Genomic DNA, 21,323 nt, shown 5'->3' with positions numbered 1-21,323 from the left:
ATAACTAGCAAACACCAAGGAGTTTAATCAGAATATTCCAGTCTTCATGACTACTTACGAATATTTAACATTGCATAAATTATAGATTGGAAAATGAAAGACAGTTTGAATAAAGTTGATAAAATAAATTTAAAATCACTCGAACGGGTTTGAATAAAGTTGATAAAATAAATTTAAAATCACTCGAACGGGTGATCTTAAAATAATTGAAATACAAAATAAGGAATTAAATCTGTTTTCAGACAACTTTTTTTTCCAGTGATTCGTTAAGTTGTTATCTGTCATTTTTTAAGTGATGACATCTATTTCTTGTATGACTAGCAAACACCACGGGGTTTAATCAGAATATTCCAGTCTTCATGACTACTTACGAAGAGTATTTAATATTGTATAAATTATAGGATGGAAAATGAAAGACAGTTTGAATAAAGTTTATAAAATAAATTTTAGATCACTTGAACGGGTGATTTTAAAATAATTTCAATTATAATAAAGCCTTAAATCTGTTTTAACATGACTGATTAATGTTCTTTCTGCTTTAAATAATCAGAATAATGGTAATAAAAAAATCACCATTTGAAGTAAACTGTGTAATGGAAGTTCACCTTATGACATACACTATATGCAATTCAGTGAAGAAATATCATCAAAAGGCATGTTCAAGCAAAAAGAAACTGATATCATTGGTTTAAGTGATTCTGTTAATTGTTATCTCTCATTTTTGGAAGTGATGACATCTATTTCTTATATGACTAGCAAACACCAAGGGGTTTAATCAGAATATTCCAGTCTTCATGACTACTTACGAAGATTAATAAATATTGTATAAATTGTAGGATGGAAAATGAAAGACAGTTTGAATAAAGTTGATAAAATAAATTCAAAATCACTTGAACGGGTGATCTTAAAATAATTTCAATTATAATAAAGCCTTAAATCTGTTTTAACATGACTGATTAATGTGCTTTCTGCTATAAATAATCAGAATAATAGTAATTAAAAAATCACCATTTGATGTAAACTGTGTAATGGAAGTTCACCTTATGACATACATTATATGCAATTCAGTGAAGAAATATCATCAAAAGGCATGTTCAAGCAAAAAGAAACTGATATCATTGGTTTAAGTGATTCTGTTAATTGTTATCTCTCATTTTTGGAAGTGATGACATCTATTTCTTATATAACTAGCAAACACCAAGGAGTTTAATCAGAATATTCCAGTCTTCATGACTACTTACGAATATTTAACATTGCATAAATTATAGATTGGAAAATGAAAGACAGTTTGAATAAAGTTGATAAAATAAATTTAAAATCACTCGAACGGGTTTGAATAAAGTTGATAAAATAAATTTAAAATCACTCGAACGGGTGATCTTAAAATAATTGAAATACAAAATAAGGAATTAAATCTGTTTTCAGACAACTTTTTTTTCCAGTGATTCGTTAAGTTGTTATCTGTCATTTTTTAAGTGATGACATCTATTTCTTGTATGACTAGCAAACACCACGGGGTTTAATCAGAATATTCCAGTCTTCATGACTACTTACGAAGAGTATTTAATATTGTATAAATTATAGGATGGAAAATGAAAGACAGTTTGAATAAAGTTTATAAAATAAATTTTAGATCACTTGAACGGGTGATTTTAAAATAATTTCAATTATAATAAAGCCTTAAATCTGTTTTAACATGACTGATTAATGTTCTTTCTGCTTTAAATAATCAGAATAATGGTAATAAAAAAATCACCATTTGAAGTAAACTGTGTAATGGAAGTTCACCTTATGACATACACTATATGCAATTCAGTGAAGAAATATCATCAAAAGGCATGTTCAAGCAAAAAGAAACTGATATCATTGGTTTAAGTGATTCTGTTAATTGTTATCTCTCATTTTTGGAAGTGATGACATCTATTTCTTATATAACTAGCAAACACCAAGGAGTTTAATCAGAATATTCCAGTCTTCATGACTACTTACGAATATTTAACATTGCATAAATTATAGATTGGAAAATGAAAGACAGTTTGAATAAAGTTGATAAAATAAATTTAAAATCACTCGAACGGGTTTGAATAAAGTTGATAAAATAAATTTAAAATCACTCGAACGGGTGATCTTAAAATAATTGAAATACAAAATAAGGAATTAAATCTGTTTTCAGACAACTTTTTTTTCCAGTGATTCGTTAAGTTGTTATCTGTCATTTTTTAAGTGATGACATCTATTTCTTGTATGACTAGCAAACACCACGGGGTTTAATCAGAATATTCCAGTCTTCATGACTACTTACGAAGAGTATTTAATATTGTATAAATTATAGGATGGAAAATGAAAGACAGTTTGAATAAAGTTTATAAAATAAATTTTAGATCACTTGAACGGGTGATTTTAAAATAATTTCAATTATAATAAAGCCTTAAATCTGTTTTAACATGACTGATTAATGTTCTTTCTGCTTTAAATAATCAGAATAATGGTAATAAAAAAATCACCATTTGAAGTAAACTGTGTAATGGAAGTTCACCTTATGACATACACTATATGCAATTCAGTGAAGAAATATCATCAAAAGGCATGTTCAAGCAAAAAGAACCTGACATCATTGTTTTAAGTGATTCTGTTAATTGTTATCTCTCATTTTTGGAAGTGATGACATCTATCTCTTATATGACTAGCAAACACCAAGGAGTTTAATCAGAATATTCCAGTCTTCATGACTACTTACGAAGATTAATAAATATTGTATAAATTGTAGGATGGAAAATGAAAGACAGTTTGAATAAAGTTGATAAAATAAATTCAAAATCACTTGAACGGGTGATCTTAAAATAATTTCAATTATAATAAAGCCTTAAATCTGTTTTAACATGACTGATTAATGTGCTTTCTGCTATAAATAATTAGAATAATGGTAATTAAAAAATCACCATTTGATGTAAACTGTGTAATGGAAGTTCACCGTATGACATACATTATATGCAATTCAGTGAAGAAATATCATCAAAAGGCATGTTCAAGCAAAAAGAAACTGATATCATTGTTTTAAGTGATTCTGTTAATTGTTATCTCTCATTTTTGGAAGTGATGACATCTATCTCTTATATGACTAGCAAACACCAAGGGGTTCAATCAGAATATTCCAGTCTTCATGACTACTTACGAAGATTATTTAATATTTTATAAATTATAGGATGGAAAATGAAAGACAGTTTGAATAAAGTTGATAAAATAAATTCAAAATCACTTGAAAGGGTGATCTTAAAATAATTTCAATTAAAATAAAGCCTTAAATCTGTTTTAACATGACTGATTAATGCGCTTTCTGCTTTAAATAATCAGAATAATGGTAATTAAAAAATCACCATTTGATGTAAACTGTGTAATGGAAGTTCACCTTATGACATACACTATATGCAATTCAGTGAAGAAATATCATCAAAAGGCATGTTCGAGCAAAAAGAATCTGATATCATTGGTTTAAGTGATTCTGTTAATTGTTATCTGTCATTTTTGTAAGTGATGACATCTATCTCTTATATGACTAGCAAACACCAAGGGGTTTAATCAGAATATTCCAGTCTTCATGACTACTTACGAAGATTATTTAACATTGTATAAATTAAGGATGGAAAATGAAGGATAGTTTGAATAGTCGATAAAAAAAAATTAAAATCACTCGACCGAGTGATCTTAAAATAATTGAATACAAAAAGAATTAAATCTGTTTTCACACAACTTTTTTTTCCAGCGATTCGTTAAGTTGTTATTTTATCAGTCATTTTGGAAGTGATGACATCCATTTCTTATATGACTAGCAAACACCAAGGGGTTTAATCAGAATATTCCAGTCTTCATGACTACTTACGAAGAATATTTAACATTGTATAAATTATAGGATGGAAAATGAAAGACAGTTTGAATAAAGTTTATAAAATAAATTTAAAATCACTCAAACGAGTGATCTTAAAATAATTGAAATACAAAATAAAGAATTAAATCTGTTTTCACACAACTTTTTTTTCCAGTGATTCATTAAGTTGTTATCTGTCATTTTTGTAAGTGATGACATCTATTTCTTTTATGACTAGCAAACACCAAGGGGTTTAATCAGAATATTCCAGTCTTCATGACTACTTTTGAAGAATATTTAACATTATATAAATTATAGGATGGAAAATGAAAGACTGTTTGAATAAAGTTGATAAAATAAATTTAAAATCACTCAAACGAGTGATCTTAAAATAATTGAAATACAAAATAAAGAATTAAATCTGTTTTCACACAACTTTTTTTCCAGTGATTCGTTAAGTTGTTATCTATCATTTTGTAAGTGTAACATCTATTTCTTATATGACTAGCAAACACCAAGGGGTTTAATCAGAATATTCCAGTCTTCATGACTACTTACGAAGATTATTTAATATTTTATAAATTATAGGAAGGAAAATGAAAGACAGTTTGAATAAAGTTGATAAAATTAATTCAAAATCACTTGAACGGGTGATCTTAAAATAATTTCAATTATAATAAAGCCTTAAATCTGTTTTAACATGACTGATTAATGTGCTTTCTGCTTTAAATAATCAGAATAATGGTAATAAAAAAATCACCATTTGATGTAAACTGTGTAATGGAAGTTCACCGTATGACATACACTATATGCAATTCAGTGAAGAAATATCATCAAAAGGCATGTTCAAGCAAAAAGAACCTGACATCATTGTTTTAAGTGATTCTGTTAATTGTTATCTCTCATTTTTGTAAGTGATGACATCTATCTCTTATATGACTAGCAAACACCAAGGGGTTTAATCAGAATATTCCAGTCTTCATGACTACTTACGAAGAATATTTAATATTGTATAAATTATAGGATGGAAAATGAAAGACAGTTTGAATAAAGTTGATAAAATAAATTTTAGATCACTTGAACGGGTGATTTTAAAATAATTTCAATTATAATAAAGCCTTAAATCTTTTTTAACATGACTGATTAATGTTCTTTCTGCTTTAAATAATCAGAATAATGGTAATAAAAAAATCACCATTTGAAGTAAACTGTGTAATGGAAGTTCACCTTATGACATACACTATATGCAATTCAGTGAAGAAATATCATCAAAAGGTATGTTCAAGCAAAAAGAAACTGATATCATTGTTTTAAGTGATTCTGTTAATTGTTATCTCTCATTTTTGTAAGTGATGACATCTATCTCTTATATGACTAGCAAACACCAAGGGGTTTAATCAGAATATTCCAGTCTTCATGACTACTTACGAAGATTATTTAATATTTTATAAATTATAGGATGGAAAATGAAAGACAGTTTGAATAAAGTTGATAAAATAAATTCAAAATCACTCGAACGGGTGATCTTAAAATAATTTCAATTATAATAAAGCCTTAAATCTGTTTTAACATGACTGATTAATGTGCTTTCTGCTTTAAATAATCAGAATAATGGTAATAAAAAATCACCATTTGATGTAAACTGTGATGTAATAGAAGTTTACCACTTAAACAGTGTTAAAATGTTCATAGTCAGTAGTGTCTTATAATCACCTAAACTGGTGATAATGGAAGTAACTTTTCTTTATAAATCAATCACGACTATAATTTTTTCGGCCCTTGACAATTACAATTAAATAAAGAATTTTATTATTATTATTATTATAATCAAAATCAACTTCAGGTTTAAGACATCAATTGAATGAATCCTTCACACTTTGTTCAAAGTTTTTTTTTAAATCGCTCAAACGGGTGATCTCAAATTCTAAAACTACATTTGGTAGTCTGAACTTTAATTTCCAAGATGTTTCAAGGTTTTACAGAGTATTAACTTAAAAGTCGTCTTTTACATGTTTAAGAAATAATATTAGAGGCTTCCATCAAAACTATTAAATAAGATGCATTGTAAATTCTAAAATAACACAGGAACAATAATTTATCAAAACAAAACATATGCTCAATTTATTTGTTGTCATAATTTCTTTGAATCATTAAGTTCTAAATCCCCTTGACAAATAAATGTTATTTTCTCTCAAAGAATTAAAAATAAATAAATTCACCCAAACCCCCTTTATGCCAGATCAAGAAGCCGTTCGTGCATTTGAAACACCATGCACACGCTTCCTAATAAATAAGGTTATAAGGATTATTTCCTCATAATTATCATTAAATTTAAGCCATGTTATTCAGTTAGTAGGATATTCAATTTTAATGTAAACATGGTAAAATCACGTCTTTTTTTATTTTCAATGTTACGACAAGTTTCGATTTATATTCATGGGACTTTATATTCAATATCGACCTGATGCACAAGACAGGATGAGTTATCTGTCCGTTTACAAATGAAATGTAAAAATAAAATAATAATCACTATTTTAAGTGATCGAAAGAAAAAATGGGGATGCTGTAAAACGGGTCAGCGCACTGACAAGACGATCAAGCGCACTCACAAACTGAAAAGAATAAACAACCTCGATAATATCGAAACAACAATAAAATATACGAAACTTTCCTAAAAACCGGATAAGGCATGAAAAAAAATGTTAAAGTGTTGACATTTTCTCAATTTTTATGCAAAAACTCACCAATTTTTCTTTCCTGCGACTTTTCCTGGATGCTGAATCAAATGCACGTGGTTTTATGTTATGAAATGTAATCTCGCGATGTAACGTACGTTCACGTTTTTGTTGTAGAAGCGGGAAATTCAAAAGTATTGAATATTTTTCTCAACTATATACGCATCATGAAAAATCACGCATATACGTGATTTTGAAATCACTTGTTTAAGTAGCACCCCTGACTGTTTAGAGCAAATCTGACAGGAGTAAAATTGTTTATCAGGTCAAGATTTATCTGCCCTAAAATTTTCAGATGAAGGGGACAACCCGTTGTAAGGTTGCTGCCCCTGAATAGGTAATTTTAAGGAAATTTTGCTGTTTTTGGTTATTATCTTGAATATTACGGTATTATAGATAGAGATAAACTGTAAACAACAATAATGTTCAGCAAAGTAAGATTTACAAATAAGTTAACATGACCAAAATGGTCAAATGACCCCTTTAGGAGTTATTGCCCTTTATAGTCAATTTTTATACGACCGCAAAATTTGAAAAATTTTTCGTCGTATATTGCTATCACGTTGGCGTCGGCGTCGGCGTCGTCATCGTCGTCGTCGTCGTCCGGCGTCCGAATACTTTTAGTTTTCGCACTCTAACTTTAGTAAAAGTGAATGGAAATCTATGAAATTTTAACACAAGGTTTATGACCACAAAAGGAAGGTTGGTATTGATTTTGGGAGTTTTGGTCCCAACATTTTAGGAATTAGGGGCCAAAAAGGGCCCAAATAAGCATTTTCTTGGTTTTCGCACTATAACTTTAGTTTAAGTGAATAGAAATCTATGAAATTTTGACACAAGGTTTATGACCACAAAAGGAAGGTTGGGATTGATTTTGGGGGTTTTGGTTATAACAGTTTAGGAATTAAGGGCCAAAAAAGGGCCCAAATAAGCATTATTCTTGGTTTTCGCACAATAACTTTAGTATAAGTAAATAGAAATCAATGAAATTTTAGCACAAGGTTTATGACCACAAAAGGAAGGTTGGGATTGATTTTTGGAGTTGAGGTCACAACAGTTTATGAATTAGGGGCCAAAAAGGTGCCCTATTAAGCATTATTTTTGGTTTTTGCACCATAACTTTAGTATAAGTAAATAGAAATCTATGAAATTTAAACACAAGGTTTATGACCATAAAAGAAAGGTTGGGTTTGATTTTGGGAGTTTTGGTCCTAACAGTTTAGGAATAAGGGGCCCAAAGGGTCCAAAATTGAACTTTGTGTGATTTCATCAAAAATTGAATAATTGGGGTTCTTTGATATGCCGAATCTAACTATGTATGTAGATTCTTAATATTTGGTCCCGTTTTCAAATTGGTCTACATTAAGGTCCAAAGGGTCCAAAATTAAACTTAGTTTGATTTTAACAAAAATTGAATCCTTGGGGTTCTTTGATATGCTGAATTTAAAAATGTACTTAGATTTTTAATTATTGGCCTAGTTTTCAAGTTGGTCCAAATGGGGGTCCAAAATTAAACTTTGTTTGATTTCTTCAAAAATTGAATAAATGGGTTCTTTGATATGCCAAATCTAACTGTGTATGTAGATTCTTAATTTTTGGTCCAGTTTTCAAATTGGTCTACATTAAGGTCCAAAGGGTCCAAATTAAACTAAGTTTGATTTTAACAAAAATTAAATTCTTGGGCTTATTTGATATGCTTTATCTAAATATGTACTTTGATTTTTGATTATGGGCCCAGTTTTCAAGTTGGTCCAAATCAGGATTCCATATCAAGTATTGTGCAATAGCAAGAAATTTTCAATTGCACAGTATTGCACAATAGCAAGAAATATCTAATTGCACAATATTTTGCAATAGCAATTAATTTTCAATTGGAGTTATCTTTCTTTGTATAGAATAGTAGTTGATAATATATGTTGGAAATTTGCCAGACATGACTATGATGTCATTTTCTATTTTTATTTGCCAATAACTTTATGTAAATAACTTCATTGGAAATTTGCCAATATAAAATGTTGCTGATGAAGCTTTTTTTCCTTATCTTATCTAAAATGTTTTAGATAATGTATGTTGGAAATTTGCCAGACATGACTATGATGTCATTTTCTATTTTTATTTGCCAATAACTTTATGTAAATAACTTCATTGGAAATTTGCCAATATAAAATGTTGCTGATGAAGTTTTTTTTATTGTTTTATACAATAAACAATGTATATTCACTTTTACTACCAACCAATCTTTACCATTCAGTGATAACAAGCACTTTATTTTACATTTTAATATTTTATGATGTATTTAAAAGAGTAGTTATTGTTGCAAACTCCATTAGAAATTTGAATTGATATCAGTTTTGGAAAAAGGGAAACGGGGATGTGAAAAAAGGGGGGGGGGGGGGTTAAATTTTTCTCATTTCAGATTTCATAAATAAAAAGAAAATTTCTTCAAACATTTTTTTGAGAGGATTAATATTCAACAGCATAGTGAATTGCTCAAAGGCAAAAAAAACTTTTAAGTTCATTAGACCACATTCATTCTGTGTCAGAAACCTATGCTGTGTCAACTATTTAATTTTAGATTTAAATAAGAAGAAATCTTTAATTGATTTGTAAAATCTTGACATTTGTTTTGTGTAAAAAAACCCATGTAATGTCAAAAATTTGATCACAATCCAAATTCAGAGCTGTATCACGCTTGAATGTTTTGTCCATACTTGCCCCAACTGTTCAGGGTTCGACCTCTGCGGTCGTATAAAGCTGCGCCCTGCGGAGCACCTGGTTAACCATTTTTCGTAAATCTTTGTAATCTTTTACAAAAATCTTCTCCTCTGAAACTACTGGGCCAATTTAAACCAAACTTGGCCGCAATCATCATTTGATATTTAGTTAAAAAATGTGTGCGGTGACCTGGCCAACCAACCAAGATGGCCGCCATGGCTAAAACTAGAACATCGGGTAAAATGCAGTTTTTGGCTTATAACACAAAAACCAAAGCATTTAGAGCAAATCTGACAGAGGTCAAAGTGTTGATCAGGTCTACCTGCCCTGGAATTTTCAGATGAATTTGATAATTGGTTGTTAGATTGCTGCCCCTGAATTGGTAATTTTAAGGAAATTTTGCCGTTTTTTGTTATTATCTTGAATATTATTATATATAGAGATAAACTGTAAACAGCAATAATGTACAGCAAAGTAAGACCTAAAAGCAAGTTAACATGACCAAAATGGTCAATTGACCCCGTAAGGAGTAATTGCCCTTTATAGTCAATTTTTAACAATTTTCATAAAATTTGTAAATTTTCACTAACATTTTCCACTGAAACTACTGGGTCAAGTTCATTATAGATAGAGATAATTGTAAGCAGCAAGAATGTTTAGTAAAGTAAGATCTACAAACACATCACCATCACCAAAACACAATTTTGTATTGAATCCATCTGTGTCCTTTGTTTAATATTCACATACAGAACAAGGTTGTTAGCATTTGAGATATAAAGATAGTATCATTCTGCCATTGCTTTACGTTTAAAAAGTTAAATTTAGCCTTAAAATGCTTTTATTCCAAAATACCGAATAAAGCCATTTTCTTACACATACCAATGCAAATGTCGCCGGAAATGCATATACATATTCAGATATCGCAGATCAAATTGCGACACAGGCTCTTTAGAGCCTCTAGTTTAAAATGTTTTTATTTGTTTAAATTTCTTAGACGTGATTATAAAAGAACTTTTACCCGAAGACGAAGACGTGCATGTTTCCACATCTGTTCTCTAGCTTTTATAGTTCTTTAGTGTTTGTGTACTGTAGATCATCTGTCCTTGCATCGTCAATTTGTAGTCTTATATAAATTATTTGTAATAGGGTACTTCTTGAGTACTGGAAGACTTAAACATAGAATTAATGTAAATGAAAGTAAATCAGATAATACCTGCCCACTACATCCTGTATATAAGCTTAATTATTTTTTTTTATCAAGAATGTGCAGATTTGGTAAATTATCATTCAAGCATGTGCGCACATTTACCTATATAATTGAGTAAATAAATAGAATATCAAATGTCATATGAAGTAAATGAATTCATAATTCTATAGTTATGTGCTGATCATTATCTTTAGGGAATCAATGTATTTCATTATACCTTAGAAATCAGTGGGATTCTAGCTAGAAAAGAATGTTTTATTAATAAAATTATATGGTAAATAATAAATACTTACAAAATGTAAAAAAAAATGATATACATAATATAAAGCAAAATTTAGCTTTGCATATTTTTTTCTAAAGTTTTACATATTTAAAAAAGATTATTTCAAATATCAGTGTATAAATATTTTGTAATATTCATGATTTTTTTTATTGCAGGTTGTATATCCAAAAACAGACGAACAGAGACAAAGATTGAATGAAGCCGTCAAACACATTTTATTATTTAGATCATTAGAACCAGTAAGTTGTCATTTGTGATTTTTGAAGTAAATAATGAGGTTTTCCATTGCATTGTTCCCACGATTTCAAGAGCAATCTGAGGAGAAATAACATCATAGACATTGATTTAAGGGTATAATTGATTCATCAAATTTCATGATTATTACCAAATTTTTGTGGTTTGACAGAAAGTATTTGTTTGAATGATACTTTATTGTCTTTTTGGTTGTATCCTCTGGGTAATCTGTCCTATACAAGTAGAATGTGTACCATAATTAACCATATGAATGTAATAGAATTGTATAAGTATTAAAGTTACGTCATAACTTCAGTCATGTTTAGATTTTGCACCAGTTTACATTAAAAACATGTTCTATCTGCATAGGATGAATTACATTTGCCAATAGATAACTTGCTTTTTAAGTTCATTATTGATTCACCATGTTATTGATTGAAAAATAATGGTCATCAATATACATAAATAGGTCATTAAAGACTGGTACAGTTAACTCCACACATAATTCTTTGTATTTTACAATTTAATGAGGCCCAGTCAAGAGCAGCCATTGTCCTGTTAGATTAATAACTGATATTATGGCTGTTCCTTATGGAAATTTATCTTTTGATGAAGACCTAATGGTTTTGTGATTATCAATTTTACTCAGTTAACTATGTATGGAAAACACATTAATTCTCTCTCTGTGTTTATGCATGGCAGTAAAATAAAGGAAGCTCTTCTGATGTGTTTCAGATAGATAGATGTCAGCAGTTCGGTTTTCTTGTCCTATATCATGCAATTTGTTGAGAAAAATGATTGTTATAGCTTGCAGGCATGTTTTTGAAGGTTAAATGTGGGTGGTTATATTCTCAGTTACAGAACATTAGATGGGGTTTATTGAATAGTTCTTAACAAATAGATGTGCAGAATGCAGAATCTGTTGATAGGTTTATACCAATTGTTATTTTGAATGGAGTGACATTTGATTCAAGCATGATATGTGGAAATGATATGGAAACAGATATAAACTGCAATCTATTTCAGTTGTTTGATTTATAAATGATTTTAATGTTTTTTCATCCTGTCAAAAAAAAACTTGTTCATCTATGTAGTGGAAAAATGGAATTTTCTAACTGTTGTTTTGACATAGATGTTTTTCATAAACAATGACTCACATAGTTGAAGTTTTAATAATTCCATTAAAAATGATTTGGTTGGTTGGAAGGGAATTTTTGGACATGGGTTGTGGGTCGCTTATGGTAGTACATCTAAGTAATGTGTTCAAAATTACTTTCAGATAGAATGTTGGTTAGTGGAGATACAGGGTATAAAAATGTGGCACATTGAGCCAATTCCAAATAATCAAATAGACAAAATTAGAAGGCGTTCCAAAAGTTATATCTGCACAACTGACCATGAACATAAGTAAACTTAAACATCTGCAACATTGACCATTATAGAATTTTTGGTTATTTTCTGTTTTCTATAACTGAATTAAAAAGCAAGTTGCATTAACCCTTTAACCCCCAATCCCGCCTGTAGGCGTGATGGCGACAACCATTCTTTGATGGCCCGTATGACCCTCCATACTTTTTTTGAACTGCCCCAGCTGAACTGTCATGATAGCAGGGACTTCAACCAAGCAGTTCATGGTCCATCAACTCTTCTCAGATGTCTGTTCATGAAAATATGGCACTTTGAAAGCCGTTTAAGAGTTTAAAATCGGAAAAACATGAAAAGTAGCCAAAATCCGGTGGGGGTGGGCATCTTTTGATGGCCACTACGTAACTGGAAGTGACTGTTGGTAAAAACTATTATCATATATGCATGCATAGGTGGTATAGGAACACAACGAGGTATAATATGGCCAATAGGAATCTAGTCTGTAAAATCTAGGTCACCGTTTTGTCCAAAATCCATAAAAACAGACATTTAGGCAGACCTGACTTGACAATAATAATTCCCAAGCAAGACACTGAAGTCCAATATACTCCCAGCTAGCATGAATGGACTACTGTAACTATAGGGTAATACTTGAATGACAAAAAAACACAGTCGTGTCAGTGTTGACCTCTCAAGGTCGTTTTGAAATCGGAAAATAGACGGAAAATTACCATTTTTCACTGGGGGTGGGTTCAAACCCACGAGAAAATATTCCACCTCCCACCCCACCCCCCAGCCATGCCATCCGCCCCCAAATCCCAATAAGTAGTTTAATAGATGAACATCAGTTACAGCATCAGCAGGGCTTTCCATCGAAATTGAAGTAGAAGGCTCAAATAAAATTATAGGCGGCTGTAACACGCGTTCGGCGAAGCCGGACGCCCACCAAGCTGTAAGCTTGGTGCCTTACGGCAGGGGGTCTGGGGGCCGCTCAAGGCCCCCAGAAGCTCTGGCATAAATAGAGCAAAATCCTGCATTCTCGCAATTTCCTGGCACCTAATTTCATCTTTCAAATGACCATTTTTTATGTATGAAATTAAAGAAAGAAAAAAAAAAAAAAAACTCACAAGAAATTTCATTTTTTTTTATGTTAGTTTTTTTATTTTCATTACCTTATGCTTAAAATTCATTTACTTTTAAAGGAGTTTTATTTAAATAATCATCCGGACTGTTAGAAATCTTGATCACTTTCAAGACCTACATGCATTTGTAAACAAATGACCCCCCTTTTCTCTCTAAAGACTGTTACGCGTATTTAAATCATACAATTATTTCTCAAGTATTGACAGAAAATTAATATATCCTCTGATTTTCTCTTTTTTTTTGTAAACTGTTCAATAAGTCGGATACATAAATCATTTGGAAATGTTATTTATTTGAGGTCGAGTCGTCAATATTCTACTTTCGTTTTTGACCTTGATTCTCTGAACACCACGTGGGCTTTGAAAAATGAACTTCAAAAGATACTGTTTTCCAGATTCTGAACAATATGATATACTACACTTTCTTTAATTTGACTAATATTATTCCATAACTTTATTACATAAGATTGTCATCCTATCTGATTGTCTTCACGTTTTAAAAGCCAAAAAAAGCCAACGAGTTAATGACCATCGGAACGTCTCTATTGTTATCGTTCAATGACCACCGAAACGTCTCTCTTGTTATCTTTGAAAAGAAACGATGCATTTTGACTTTAAATAGACAACCAATCAGTGACCTGAATTCATTCATGTGAACTATATTTAGCCCAAGGTAAACACTGACTTTTCATCCTTGTTTATCGTGACCGCGACTTTGCGACAATACGTCTCTCGGCTGCCTGTAAACATTTGAAAAAGATATTTTTTTCTTTTTGAATTTATATTTTTGTCAGTGAAGTAGCCGGCACTTGAAGCCACCGTAAGCGGCGGATTTCCGCCGGCTACCGGCTTCAATGGAAAGCCCTGCATCAGGAGTTTGCTCATTTGCATATAATTTGCATATGTTTGCAAATTTTCGAAAATGCCTGATTTTCCAAAAATGTCTTGGGGGCGAATGAGTTAAAAAGAAACCACTGAACATGCATGACACAAATTGTAATTGACTGACTTAAGTCTATAGAAATTCACCTTTCGAATAGATACAACTTTCTTAAATGACAGTACATGTATCAGTAATGAGTATATTCACAACATTTATACCATGAAATGAGCTTCAATTTCACTAATTACTTAATAAGTCTGGTACAAGTTGTTTATATTTTTATTTAATCTGTATGTCGCCTTGTTTCTTATTAAATGTATGAGGTGGATTTTGGTTAAATGGGATTATGTGGGGTATAAACTGTATAGGTTTTTAAGACCACTTAAGAATGGTATTCCAATCAATTTGTAATTTTCATTTTATTTTATTTCGTTGATGCAGCTCATCAAAGTTCAGTTTGATAAAAAAAATAATTTCGATATGAAATGTACATGTAGGTGACTAAGGTCATTAACATGATTTCATGGATTATAAGATAATCCTCATAAGGATTTGTTTATAAGAATAGTAGTTAATTAAATATATATAGTTTCCAAAATTAATTCTAAATAAGAAATTCAGGGTTTTCTAAAGTTTAGTTAAAGTCATTGATATTGTATCCTGCTTTTTTCAAATAAAGTATTTAGAATCTTACAAGTCATTGATATGAAGTTTTCCTTATAAATAGCTTTTGTTTAAACTTGTTGTGAGTAGTATGGATGCTTATCTTATGGTAGAAAAAACTTGACCTTGGCATTAGTATAATATTAAAAGATTTATGTTTCAGAAGGGACTTAAACTTAACATGCTTAATATGTAAAGCTTTTCTAAAAGAGCCATAATAATCATTATGTACTTGAGTGCAATAGTACCTGACACTCATAATCTCTGAGATTGTAATTCTATTTAATATTGTGCAAGAAAAATTTGAAATCCAAGACTTTTTGGTAGATCTAAATTCTCAAAGAACTTTTAATTAGAATGTAATTTAAAATTCAAATAGCAATACCTAGTTTCAGTAAAATATGACAGTAATTAAAAGAGTTAATTGAATAAGTTTAGGCATATTTAGAAGATCAGCGGGGAAAAAAAATTGTGCTTAGTATTTGCCTGTACTGTATTGCATGTATTTGAAAAAAAATATATTAAGGAATACTTTTTTTATTTGATTAACATATATTGAAAAAAATGTCATATTTGCTTTAGAAAGTTACATGGCTGCTTGGCCATATATATTCAATTCAGTATAACCAGTACACTGTATGCACACAAACCTTCCATTTGCCAATTACATCTATAAGTGGGTTAGTAATAACAGTTTGTTATACCATCCATCCATGAACCCATTTTCATACTCTTTGCAATCACAACAATCTGTCAGAATATATATATAATTAAGTCTGATTGCATACATAAACATGATAAAGAGATGATCAATTATATGTAGTGATACAGCTGGTCACGACTGGGTATTTGTCTTGTGATTTAGGAAGAATTTAAGAATTTTTAAATATCTTAATATTTGATGATACTGTTGATTCATTATTATTTGTTGTATACTAATTTTTGTGGGTTTCATGGGAACAGGTGAACCACACATTTAGATATTCAACAAAATACAAGTTTTCTATAGGCTTTGTATGGAAGATGGCCAAACTACTAAATTAGATATCCACAAAAATGCAACTTTTACTCAATCCAAGAAAATTGATAGCCACGAAATAGTTGAATCCACAGTAGTCTAGCTAATTATATGTAGTGATATGTAGTCAAGGCTGGCATATGGTTTGGGGTTTAGGGGAAATAACCTACAGATTTTTTATTTATTTTTTTTGAACATTAGAATATCTAATGATATCCTTGTGTAAAAAGTAACTTTTTGTTTTGTTTTGTAGGAACAGATGCAAGAGGTGTTAGATGCCATGTTTGAAAAGAAGGTGTGTATTTATTTTATGTTGTTACTGAAAGATTGTTTTTTTTGTGATTTTGAAAGTAAGGAATAACGCTACTTAAGATATATCATAATATATTATTTAATTCTATTTTCAGACTTTTTTACCTTCTATGTTTTCGATTTGTTTTCAAGAAAAGGCCAAAAAATACTTAGATGTTCTGCCTCCTAATGGTCTTTAGACAAGTTCTGTTTTTAATTCCAAAGAAAGAAGTGTAGTTTAACGAATTAATAATTGTATTATAATGAATAACTTTAGTATCATAGTGATGTTTCTATAGAAACCGTTAATTATCAAGTTCTATTGAAAGTCACGATTGAAGATTCAATTATTTTTTTAGTTTCATTAGAAATACCAATAATTCAATACATATATATGGTAATATATTAGGTATAGAATAAAGAAAAGGGGTTTTTCATATTACATTTTAAGATCGAGTTATGAGATTATAATTGTCTAAATACAGACATTTTTTTATGATTTTGATTGGTGGATTTCTTATTGTGAGTAAGATAATCATGCTACGAATTTTTATAAGTATTAGGCCTGGAGTTACAGGAATTGGACTTCAAAATAAGTCGGCCTTCAAGGCACAAATGTTTTGTCACACATCTCTTCAAAACTTGTTTGAAACATTAGAGCTTTATGGACTTATTCAAAATTGACAAGTTTGTCTTTGCAGAGTTATGCAACTTCAAACAAGACATCTATATTATATATAATTGACAAATTTTCTTGGTTCAATGTAAAATCGCTTCAAGTAAAACTGAAATCATACTGGTTCTCAAGAAGCATTTTTGGTGTAATTTCTTTGTCTGACCATGGCCAGCAGTCATTTTGACTATACCTTGTTTTCATTTACATTTACTAGTGCTCATTAATTTTTAAGTAGTTATATAAATTCTAAATAAGGTTTTTTGTTAAAATTTCTAGATTGCAATAACCTTGCAAGTTTGAAGCGTATGATTTGACCTTGATCTCATTACTTTTAACACCTTGTTTTATCACAATCAATCAACTATTCAGGTGAAGCACAATTTCCTTTTACTCTTTTTTGTTTGTTTTATATATGTAATATAAAAAATTCTAACCGATTTTCTTCAATGACTAAAATGATCTATATCAAAATAATGCTCTCACAGTAATGAACATAGGTTTGACAAATATCAACTTTCCTTTTAATCTCATAAGTATAAAGTATTAGTCCTGAAAATGTATAATAAAACATAATCTACACAAATTTTAGCTAAAGGGTAGGATGAATAAAGGTACCTGTATATATGTTGATTTTAGGGTCAAATAAAAGTAATAGGAATAAAAACACACCTGAACTAATTAGGACATGAAAAACCTTTATAACAACTGTGTAGCTTGTTACAGCTTTTGATTTTGATCTAATTTGTTTGTATTTCACGTATCTAGAATCGAGCAATGAACTGCATTGCCAAATCAATTTTTCTCTTTAGTAATGCTCTAGATCTTAAGGAAATTGAATTGTATGTTTATCTCATAGTCATATTGATGACAAAGGCTTAGAAAGGTATTCAACTTTATCATTTTACTTCTGACTTTTAATCTGCTTTGAATAGAACAGGTAGAACTGGAGTATTAAATGCATTCTTACTGTAAGAATGTATCCAAGGGTCCTGTTATTGGCCTAATACTATGTATGATAAACATTGATTCAAGTGATAAATTGTAAATTACATGTGAACAACCTTACAATTTAAACCTGTTCACCTTAATTTATTTCTCATTTCCTATTTTCCCTTTTTAAAGTCGTAAACAAACAACGGTTAAGAAATCCCTAAATAATACAAAGCTTAATAAATATTTATGTTCAACTGTTTCATTCTTTATGAATTTTTATGTACCGTTTACCATTTATGTATAAGTAAATTTATATTGCTGTAATTCAAAAATTATTCTGTTGCTTTTTTATTGTGATTTATTGTGACCAAATAAAAAGTTGAGATTTATTAAAAGCAGTTTCTATATGGAGTAAATAATGCATTAAAAATTTGTTTATGCATGCTCATCTTTATTTTTCTCATGATAAAATAGGGGTCTTGATGATTTTCACTTAAATTACCTTAATGTTTATGCCCTTTAGAAATAAAATATCTTCTTCTTCTTCCTTATTTTCTAATTGACTAATAATAAAAATTGATGCCAGTAAATAAGGTTTAATGGACCTGATCCTATTCAATCTGTTTTTTTAAATACACTTTATGTAATTATGGATGGATTTATCTATTTTTCATAGCATTTCTAACATTAGCTCATATTTTCCTTTAAAGCTTCAACATATTTTACACAATATAGGTTTCCTTCAGGGTCAAATTACTAGTAAATTTTATCAATCATAATAATACCCAACTATTAAATAAGGAAGACCTGATAAACAAACAGAACAAATCCTAAATAATCCTGTATATTGCCATATGATCCCCTTAAAGTGTAATAGCTGATGACCTTAATTACTGTCAATTCAAGTCTGAATAATTACTTATGCAGAACTGCAGTTTATGACCTAGACCTGGTTTTATTTACAAGTACATTAGGTTTTACTTTAACAACTGAAAAAAAAAAGTAATTGATCATTATTGAGTGATTTGAAATGTTGAAGAATATGTCCTTTTAAATGCATCGTATGAAATCATACAGTTTATAGACTTGATGAATGGACTTAGGCGTTAATGAACTAATTATGGCGTCATGAATTGCCTTCACTTGTAATAACTGCATTGATTATTGTATTGAGTTATACAAAATGTTATAAATGATGATATAATTATTTCCTTTCAAACATAAAGCTGAAATCGCCTGGATTGGAATCTTTAAATGTTAATTCCTTGTAGCTATTTTGTTCATAACATAACAAAGTTTCCAAGTAGAAATTTAATCAGAGGATGATTATGCCTATTAATGAAAATTTTCTCTTTTTTTCTGTTGATTCATTTAATGTACATTTCAAAAATGAGATTAGAGGATATTAATAAACAGTAGAACTGTTGAAGTGTTCTGAATAGATATGAAAATAACTGTCACAGTTGTCAGATTAATATTAAAATTTTAACGTTTTACATTAACACTCCTCAGATATGATTGTCAAAATAAAATGCTCCTGTCAATTTATTTTGCCATATTTATTTCAGAAATAAAAATACTTAGGCTGAATTTAGATTCTGTTTATGTTTACCCAGTTGTTGAAAAAATTCCTGATAATTTTTAGTCACTTTTGTAAATTCATAAACTATGGCGATTTTGCCACTAAAATGTGATTTTTGCAATACATGTATTGAGAAAATTCCTGTTTGATTCATAGAAAAAATATCAAAATGCCACTTTAAATTATTGCGATTATAGCCATGTTGCATTTTTTCGCAATAATTTCTCTATTTGAAAAATTGAATTCTTAAGATGTAAAGGTACATGTATCTTTAAATAAACAAAAAAAATTTCAGTAAAAATACCATGATAAATAAAAAGTCATTTAAAGGGACCTTATTTATCCTCACCATGTAGGGTCATTGACTTGAAACAGTAGACACAATGTCCACCTCCACTCAAAACCATCATATTATCAAACTGTTATGATATATGGAATCTGAATGTATTTTACTCTTGACTGCAAATTATTTTTCCATTCTGCCTTTATTTGTTCATTTAGTGATAAGTCAGACTTCTTAGTTCTGAGTGGTATGATTAATGCAAGTTTGATTTCTATTTGATATAGTCTGGAGGTTATCCAAGTGATGTATGAGGTTGACTCTCTTTTCCTGATTAGCTATTTTCTTATTAGCGGAACAGTGATAGAATTTTGTTATACACAAATCAGATAGTGATAAATTTTTTTCTTACACAATTCACTTGCTGTAATTGATTTCCTGGGGCGCTAGCGTGGTAAATTACCTTATAAAGGAGTTTTCAGTTATCATTACTAAATAAAATGATTCAAGTAATTGGTTGTTAATAAGTGTGACTGATTTCGTTTGGTCTTAATCTACCTACAGGACAGTTCGACAGGCTGTCAGTGTGACTCTATAGTTGATGTTTATTGGGTGTATTTATTAGACATGATAGATAAATAGATTGTATCAGGCCTGAAAATGAAAACAAAGAGATGTATCTATAGAAAGTAGTGATTGAACATGAACTAGACTATGGTAAAACTGTATGCACTAATTAAAGATGATAGTTTTATGTAAATCACACAAGATAAGAATGCCCTGAAAACGCATGAATGAATGTAACATCACAATTAAATATAGTTATTGGTATATTCCTGTTATAGACGGCCAGTACATCTAGTAAGAAGAAAATCTATGGGATGATTAATGAGGATTTGCCCATGCAGTGTTAGATACAATTGTTCTAGTGGCAAAGTCTGACAGATGATCTTACAGAACTCCAATAAGAAATAATCATTGTTTGTTTCGAAAACTGACCAGCCAAAAGTAGTAATAAATTGTTCAGAAATTTCTTCATGGTCTGGTCATCAAACCTTCCTCCATTTCCTCCATTTCAATGTCTTTCTACTCATTAAGATAATTTCTGGTTGATACGATATTAAACAAATTATGTTTTAATATTGTTGGTGGACCTCGGCTGTTTTCTGCTCTTTTGTCCGGTTGTTTTCTCTTTGACACATTCCCCATTTCCATTTTCGATTTTATGATAAATTTTAATTTGCCGGAACTGTGATGTTATTTGATTAGAGATATTTAAACTAATTGTTTATTTACTTATGTACTTACAGGTACTACCAGATGAGCATGTAATTGACCAAGGTGATGATGGAGATAACTTTTATGTAATAGACAGGTAAGTTACTTCCCTTAGTTTTCACGGAAATCAGTTGTTTCTTAAATTGATGATGTGGAAATGAAATTATCAATTCTTT

The 21,323-nt window shown here is 29.9% G+C and overlaps 1 protein-coding gene across 9 annotated transcripts in view; it reads left to right on the top strand.

Moving 5' to 3' along the window:
• LOC143073590 (cAMP-dependent protein kinase type II regulatory subunit-like) overlaps positions 1-21,323 on the top strand; it is a 75,542-nt gene that overhangs the window by 17,704 nt on the left and 36,515 nt on the right. For all 9 annotated transcript variants that reach the window (XR_012977549.1, XR_012977550.1, XR_012977543.1 and 6 more), the window contains exons 4-6: positions 10,958-11,041; positions 16,361-16,402; positions 21,180-21,244. Coding sequence is in view for 6 of the 9 variants with exons in the window: in XM_076249267.1 (XP_076105382.1) it covers positions 10,958-11,041; positions 16,361-16,402; positions 21,180-21,244 (191 nt within the window). In the remaining 3 variants the exon portion in view is untranslated. The remainder of the gene's footprint in view (positions 1-10,957; positions 11,042-16,360; positions 16,403-21,179; positions 21,245-21,323) is intronic.

This window comes from Mytilus galloprovincialis, chromosome 1, assembly GCF_965363235.1.
Source record: "Mytilus galloprovincialis chromosome 1, xbMytGall1.hap1.1, whole genome shotgun sequence".
In the NCBI taxonomy this organism is placed as follows: domain Eukaryota; kingdom Metazoa; phylum Mollusca; class Bivalvia; order Mytilida; family Mytilidae; genus Mytilus; species Mytilus galloprovincialis.
The sequence above is the reverse complement of the archived record's forward strand: the minus strand, read 5'-3'. Positions and strand labels throughout refer to the sequence as shown.